General features: G+C 44.5%; 1 protein-coding gene across 1 annotated transcript in view; it reads left to right on the plus strand.

Annotated features, from left to right (window-relative positions):
• Positions 1–7458, plus strand: part of RRP12 (ribosomal RNA processing 12 homolog) — a 1805151-nt gene extending 1797693 nt beyond the window's left edge. The window contains exon 37 of the mRNA XM_044056239.1: positions 7372–7458. Within this exon, the coding sequence (XP_043912174.1) occupies positions 7372–7458 (87 nt within the window). The remainder of the gene's footprint in view (positions 1–7371) is intronic.
• Positions 7459–8681: the final 1223 nt, after the last annotated feature.

Here is an 8681-nt window from a genome sequence, read left to right on the forward strand (position 1 = left end):
CCGACAAGGAGTCTCGGACGATGGACCGCATTGGAAAGCAGATGTTCGCTTTAGCCACCTTCTCCAGAAGGGCGCTGAACTACTTGGCACACGTGATCCGACTTCAGCGGGACCTAATCAAAGAGTACGCTGGGTCACCCCCGGAGTCCATGTCGGCCGAGGACAAAAGAACCTTCTTGACACGAATGGCCACTCTAAAGTCAATTTCCAATACTTGTATGTGGCTTCTCTCCCATGCGTCGGAGGGAACGGCTAGAGCCAGTGGAGCAGGCATCGCCTTGCGGCGCCATGCCTGGCTCCGCCTTTGCGATTTTGCAGAACCTTTCAAGGCATCCTTTGCGAACACTCCCTTTAAAGGTTCTACCTTGTTTGGCAAGACCGTCCACGATACGCTACTCCAGAGCGAGAAAGACGGGAAGACGTCTGCCATCGGAATCCGCTTCTCGGCTCCTCAAAGATCCTTTTCCAGGAACCAGAGAGGACAAAAGAAGATGTGGTTCCGGAAATCTCAACAATCCCGTTTCGCTCCGGACCCTTCATCCTTCAGAGGCAGGGGGAGGACAAGGTGGACGCCGGCCCAGAGGCAGAGGGGGGCCGAAGAATTTCGGGTCGAGGGAACCCTTTTCTGATCGACCCGCGCAGCAACCCTGAGGGGTTGCCCGACTGCTCCTCTCTGGAGGCAGTCGGGGGGGCGTTTTTTGGAACACCCAGCACATTGGTAGTCCATTACAACAGATTGCTGGATGCTCCGAATAATATCCAGAGGTTATTCTATCCCCTTCGCGAATCCTCCCCCTCAATTGGGATGCCTCCCCGATGTCCCACCCGATCAGAGGGAGGCTGCAGCTTTAGAGATAAAAGAGCTGCTAAGAAAAAGAGCCATCCAGTGCTTCCCCCCAGACCAGTCCAGATTAGACATTTACTCCAGGTTCTTTTTGGTGCCAAAAAAGACGGGGGATTTAAGGCCAATTCTCGACCTGTCTGCATTGAGCCTATCTGTTGCCAAGGAAAAATTCTGGATGGTCACCATTCAGTCTATTCTACCTCTCTTACAGGAGAATGACTGGATGTGCTCCATAGACCTCAAGGATGCATAACTATCACATTCTGATGAACAGGCGATCCAGGAGGTTTCTCCGCTTTCGGTTAGGGGCCAGTCATTATCAGTTCAGGGTCCTCCCCTTCGGCCTCACCACAGCCCCCAGAGGGTGTTCACCAAATTAATGGCAGTTGTGGCCCACCTGAGGCTTCAGGGACTACAGGTCTTTCCTTACCTGGACGACTGGCTCCTTGCCGCTCCCACCAGGCATCTACTATGCTCAACCAGGGATTATTTCATGCGTCTGGCCCATCAGTTGGGGATCACCATAAATTACAAAAAATCGTCCCTTCAACCTGCTCAGGTCCTGGACTTCATAGGGGCCAGAATAGACACGCTGCAGTCCAAGGCCTTCCTGACATCGGACAGACTCCGCAATGTAACTCTCCATGTCTTAGCCCTTCTACAGTCTCCAGCCCCACGGGCGGAATTAGTCCTGAGGGTTTAGAGTCTATGGCGGCGGCTATCAACCTTTCACCTCTAACCCGCCTGAATATGAGGGTTCTTCAATGGACCTTACAGGTCCAGTGGTCCATCCTTCGACATCCATTGTACTCCCCGATTCGCCTCAGCAGGGTTTGCAGGGAATCTCTACTTCGGTGGCTTCATTCCCAAGAGCTTTGGGATGGACGGCCCTTTTTGATGCCTCTACCCCAAGCCACGGTGACCACGGACACTTCTTGCCTAGGGTGGGGGGGGGCATTGCATGGGCAAAACTCTCCAAGGCACGTGGACCCCAACAGAGACCGTTCTGCATATCGGTGTTCTGGAGATGAGGGTGATGCGTCTAGCGTTGCAAGCACTCCATGCCCTCCTTCCTCTAGGGACTATTGCAATTCAGAAGGACAACATGTCAGCCATCTGGTACATCACCAAACGGGGGAACCAGGTCTTACCCCCTTTGCAGAGAGGCCATGAGAGTCTGGGAGTTGGGCGATTTCCACCAACTGTTTTCTGCTAGCAACGCACATTCCAGGTCGGTCCAACATTCTAGTGGACAAGCTGAGTTGGACTATCCTCTCACCTCACGAGTGGTCTCTGAACCCCTTAGTGGTGAAACAGATCTTCCTCAAATGGGGGTCAACCTTGCTGCGATCTGTTCGCATCGCCTTCGAACGCAAAGTGCAGCAAGGTTTTTGCCCTAATTCTCCCTCCGGGGGAGACCCCCAGAGACGCTGTAGTTCATGCTTGGCCATCCGGTCTTCTTTATGCTTATTCTCTTCCGTTAATGACAAAATTCTTGCAGAAAACTCGGTGGTTGGGGAGCAAAGTTATCCTCATAGCCCCATTCTGGCCTCGTCATACTTGGTTCCCATACCTACAGTCTCACCTCATGGCTCCTCCTTGGATCTTAGATCCCATTCCGGATCTGATTTCTCATCCTTTGGGATTGAAAACTCCGAACCTGGATGACCTCAAGTTTTCTGCTTGGTTGATCCAGTTCCATTAGTGGCTAGGACTCCCGGCATCTCGTCCACAGTGAAATCCTTCCTGGTGGCGGCACATAAACCTTCTACCAGGAAAGTTTACAACAGTAAATGGAAAAATTTTTCTATCCGTGCCGGGCAAAGGAATCTAGACCCCTTTATGGCCCCTATTCCAACGGTACTTGAGTTCTTATCTCGCATCTTTCATCAGGGGGCCAGTTAGTCAACTGTGAAGGTTCAAATGGAGGCCATCTCCCACTTTCACATAGGAGACAACCTTGGTCCTTTAGCTTCCTCTACGATCTGTAAGACCTTCTTGAAGGGTACCTTCCTTTTAAGACCTCCAGTCAAGAATGCGGTTCTCCTGTGTGATCTAACCTTAGTCTTCCGGGCTCTTACTGCCTCCCCCCCCTTTGAGCCTGCAGCTTCGGTTGACTTAAAGTATTTGTCTTGGAAAACTGCCTTCTTGATAGCTATTACCTCAGCTAGAAGGGTGTCTGAGCTTCAGGTTCTTTATACTAAACCTCCGTATCTTGTCTTCCATAAGGACGGAGTATCCCTCAGGACAAATCCCTCCTTTTTACCCAAAGTGGCTGCCGAGGCTAACATTAACCAATCCATCAACCTACCTGTTTTCTTTCCTAAGTACCAGAACAAAGGAGAGTACAGACTTCATTCATTAGATGTGCACAGACAATTGCGTTTTTATTTGCATAGAACTGCTGCCTCGCATAAATCGGAGCAGCTCTTTGTCTCCTTTGCTAAGTCATCTCTGGGCAAACCTGTAACGAAGGTGACCCTAGCTAGGTGGATATCCCAATGCATTCTACTCACATACAAAATTTCTGGTCGGCCTGAGCCCGTAGGAGTTCGTCCTCATTCTACCCGTTCTATGGCTACTTCTGCCTCCTTTTGGTCAAGGGTACCCTTGGATGACATCTGCTCGGCTGCTACTTGGGCTTCCTCTCATACCTTTTTTTTCTCTTTAAAAATTAGATCTGATATCCAGAGGTAGCAAAAAGAGAATAAGTACGCTATGCTAAGGTCCAAACGTACTCAGAACAATAGTAAATCCAAATAATTGTTTGAGGAAGGGTTTATCCCGAAAGCGCTAACCTCTTCTTGCATAATAAAGTATTTTATAGTGCTTTTACTCCAGCAGTGTCCTGCTACTTTTTATTTGGATATCCAGAGGTAGGGCAGCCTTTGGCTCTGCAGTGCTCCGAAATATTCTTCCTTGAGGACCTCACAAGTTTTTAGTAGCTGGGGACTCTGTCCCACAGGTTGCTGATCAAATAAAGTTAACTATTTCAGATAAAGAAGTTATGTACTTACCATAACGTTCCATCTGAGTAGGTAACTTCATTTGTCAGCAGCCGACCCCCCCCCCCGTCCCCCTAACCTGTAGTTCGTTCCATGGATGATTAAGTGATCCATTCCTTGCAGGTATCAGGTTAGGAGGTTCAGATTTGTGTTTGTGTTAGTATTGGCTGATATTTGGGCAAACTTGAACTGAGGACTGGAAGGAGGTAGCAGTGTATTATGGGTAAGGGGGAGGAGCTAGGAGCTCAGATCTCTAGCTTGGAAAGCTGCCGGCTCGGATCCGGGGTCGGATCTGATACCCACAGGTTGCTGACAAATGAAGTTACCTACTCAGATGGAACGTTATAGTGAGTACATAACTTCTTTTTCACTGCTTTAACTTTCGCAAGAATATGTGAATTACAAGCTTTTAGGGCAACTTCAGCCTATTTCCCCTTTCATAAATATAAGGATATCTTTGAGAACCATTCCTTCTTTTATACCAAAACTGGTTTGAGGGTTGACATTGGATCAGTATATTCCATCTACCTGTATTCTTTCCAGAACCAAAAAATAAGAGGAGAGAATTCTGCACAATGTGGAGGTCTACAGTTCACACTGATACTGTGTTCACATGACAAAGGACTTCATTAGTTCTAATCAATTCATTTTCTGTGAAACTAAGAAAAAGGGATGGTCAGTATCAAAGCAGGCTGTTTCAAAATGGTTGTTCCATGCTGTTCAGTTCAAACAAGGTCAGAATCCATTTTACCAAGGCTCCTGCTACTTCTGCTGCTTTTTGGTGGACTCTAGAAATACTCAAGAAGTCGTAGGCTGGTCTTTTTTTCATAATTTTATCAAACACTAAAAATCTGACTTTGTCTCTAGGGCCAGAACCATTTTCTACAGGCTCCTAGACTCTGATCCTTCATCCTTCTCTCTGTTTCTATTTGTCCTATAGAGCTTAGGCTTTTGCAAAAGTGCTGAAATGCTGAACATACTGTTGCAGTATAAACACCCTCCCTCCTTCTCTCTTGTTTATGCCAGGGTGGGGGCATTCCTATTATTAATATTATTATTGTTGTTCCCTAGCATATACTCTGTTGGCAAGGCTGTAATTTCCATAGTTTTAGGGGCAGCAAAGCTCTGACATTTTTTTAGCACCTGTGCATGTGTTTTTCTATAGGCTCGCCTTCTCTAATAGACATAGGAGCATGTGGAAGATGCTGTAAAGCTTTAGAAACTGGTTGGGTGTCTGATCCCAAGGCAGGATACATCCCATATAGCCTAAGCTACTGCAGCAGTGATCTGTTTGAATGTCTAATGTTACAGTAAAGTTTACTTACAAAACTGTACTTTGCCATTGCTTTGTAAGAAGAACTTCAGAGCTCCTTTTTTCATACAAGTGGTTGATGAACAAATTAATCACTTACTTTCTAAAGTAGCTTACTCTTGAGTCTTTCAATTCAACTGCCCATTAATCTAGTCCTGGAGAAAGTTATTTTGAACAACCTGGATGTTAAAAGGTATTTTTGTCTAAGAGAACTTTACATTTCAGAAAATCTGTGCATTTGTTTTTTTTTTTTTCACCCCGGGGATTCCACGTATGTCTCTCTTGGACAGGGGTAATAGATGCTGATCAAAGAAACAAGGCCAGAACTTGGCTAGGCTTGTGAGGGCCCTAGGGCCATTAGCCTAGTAATTTCCTTTGATACTAGTTATGTAGATGCCTACCATAACTTTTGATCTTCAGGAGATTAAATTTGGAAAGGTCTGAAACTGATCACCTTCTAGGTGTTGCTTTTCTTCCCTTATTGTTTATAGACTGGATTTCTTCAGAATTTTCTGTTTGTAGATCTTTAGTAAGCGTATGGCCAAAAGAGACCATCAAGAAGCTCAGCCACATCACCCATTCCTGGTGGGAAACTAGCAGTTCCCCCATTAAGTCAACTTTTTCTACATATTCCTGGTGAAAATTTGTGGTCACACTTCCAGTCATCCAGACTGGTTTCAAAGGTTGCTAGGGAAGTTCTCTGCTTTGATGGGTATAAAGGCAGACCGTTATCGAAATGGGAGTATACATTGTGTAAATTCAGTCACACCATCTTGATTTCTTGATGTGATAGTATAGGTTTAGGTGTCTAGAAGGTTTAGGTGTCTAGAATGGGTGTTTGCTTTACCATTTGTTCTATTTAAGTGTAGGAGTTCAGAGTGCTGGGTCATTCATAAAATGGAAAGCTAAGTGGATGTAAAACAAGATGGCTTTTAGTCTGTTGGAGTAACTAAGGGTACTGAGACTTGAGATTTTTTGATGAGGAAAGGTTGAGGACTCTTAAGCTGATTTAGGTGCTTGGTGAGTACATGCAGAAAGGGTGCATTATATTCAGTGATGGGCCTAATAAAGGATGAATGAAGCGAGACTAATTTCTTTGGATCTTGAGGAGATGTCATGAAGGATAAGCTGTGCAAGGTAGGATTTTCTAACCACCGCAGAGATATGGTGGTCAAAGGAGGGTCTGTTATCAGTATATGTACCCAAGGCCTTGATGACTGTGTCATATTTAAGTAGAATTTTATCTGGTAAGCTTTATGATAGATTTACCAAAAGAAAGTATGTTGTGTCTCTTGCAGTTAAGGGGAAGCCTGCGACTACTACACTATGTATTTGTTTGGTCCAGTCCTTGCTGGAGAATTTAAGTATCAGACTGGGATTTGATAACTGCCCCCAGTTTACAGTCATCAGCAAACTTGGTTAGCCAGAATCCTTTGATATCAGCTTTTAGTTAACATAAATGTATACCAAAGAAGAGGGTACCAAAGACAACCTTTTGTGGAGCATCAGTAGTGACATTTTTCTGTCTAGAGCAAATACCTCTGACCTTAATGGTAATGGTTCTGACAATCCATTACCAACCCAGCCCAAGTATGTAAGGGTTAATGTTGAGTTTGAAGAATATGTCAATAATCCCAGTACGGGGAGTAGTGTCAAAAGGCTGTAGCGAGGTGTGGATACCAGTATGTGTGTGTGAACTGAATGCCCCTTATCCGTGGCCTCCGTAACCCTTTCAAAGAACTAAACCAGGTTGAGCCAACATGATTTGCCTTTTACAAAGCTGACCTGATGTGTATCCAGGGATATGTCACCCATATCATTGTTTATTCGTTTAGCAATAATATGCTTCAAAGCCTTGCAAGTAATACTAATGAGACCAATAGACCTGCAATTCCCAGTATCCTTAGAGGGGCCATCTTTATGCAAGGGCACCACAACTGCTATTCTCCATTCCACATGAACATAACTAATGGAAACTGGAGAGACTTGGGTTGAAAGGTGGCTGAAGAGGTTTGTTCAGTGGTAGTTTACATTTCTTAGAATTCAGTGTATTCTGGGCCCATGGCTGTAGTCAAGTGTTTAAAGAAAATTCATTTTTTGAAGTTGTAAGTTACAGTGGTTTACGTTAACTTTTGGCTTTCAAAGTGTGAAGAATGTGTTGAGGCATTGTTGGCAAGTAACACTAAAAATAAACTTTTCACTTTTAACAGAAAGGCAGGGGAGATGTGAAGAGAAAAGGAAAGCCGGATCCGTATGCTTATATCCCCCTGAACAAAGCCCAACTGAACAGAAGGTAAGTAAGCTGTAATACTGGATTGTGTGATCGTGGAATTGCCAGGATTATGATGAGATCTGCTACTGCATTCAGAGATTTTTATTGCTCACTACTTTCCAGCATCAAAGTATTGTTGCCGTTTGACATTTTAAGTTGTTTTTTTTTTCTTTTTTTCTTCACTCTTTAATTTTTGTTACTGTGTATGAAATGTGCAGTGCCTTTCATTTAACTTAAGGAACATCAAACACACTCATTGTCCCAAAAGGAGAGCAACAGTGCTATTAGTGGAATTTTCATCAGTCTCCACCTTTGCTGCTGAGTGACAGTACTAGTGTACAGTAACATTTCTCTTACCTTCTGTCCATTGTTATAAAATCATAACCTCTGAATTTCACTGCTGTTTTATCCCTGCTTCTATCTACTTGCCCTATATCTGTCACCCTCCATCCTTCCTTATGAAACCAAAACTTTATTTTCACTCCCTCTTTGCCTCTTATTCTGCCAACCCTCCTCCATCCTACTCTTATGAAAAGCAAAACGTATTCTCCTTTATGTAGTAGTTGAACAAGAGCAGTCATCTATCTTCTAAACTTCAGATTATGAGAAGGGATCAGGCGCAACATCCCTTCATCATGAAAGGTACCCATATATGCCACTAAAGCACATACTTGTTCTCTTTTTCTGGTGTTATAAAAATGTTTTAAATACCATGGGTACCACAGAAGTACAGCATGTCTACCTTCTCTACACAGTCTGCATATCTTGATATAATGTTGACCTCCCCAAACCAGTGACATGCCAGCTGGTGAACTGATAATCCTGTAAGTTTTCTTTTTCTTTAAATTGTTTAAGGATGGTCTTGTAGTCATCTAAGTTGATGTCGCAGTGCAGTCCATATTAACCTGTGCAAGGTGGTTGGACTTGGTTTAATCACCTTGGAATGATGATGAATGGAGAAGGTAAGAGATTTGGATGCCAGGCACTGGCCAAAATGTCTGCCTTTGAAGCCCATCTATGTAAAGGCCTTCATCTTCTTGCAGCCTGTATACTTTCCCCTAGGCCAGTGTAGGATTGAGCATGTGCTTGTTTTCATCTGAGCTGCTGAGGAGACCATGAGAGGTGCGTTTTGGGCTTTCCACTGTTGATCTTCCAACACTTGAGCATCCATAGTAACACTGTGACTGATTTGGTCTTATTTAGTGGTTTAGAGATCACCCTTCACCAACAGAGATTTGGTAGTTGAAC

The sequence above is a fragment of the Protopterus annectens genome, chromosome 14.part0, assembly GCF_019279795.1.
Source record: "Protopterus annectens isolate FY-2018-M chromosome 14.part0, PAN1.0, whole genome shotgun sequence".
NCBI classification, from domain to species: Eukaryota; Metazoa; Chordata; order Ceratodontiformes; family Protopteridae; genus Protopterus; species Protopterus annectens.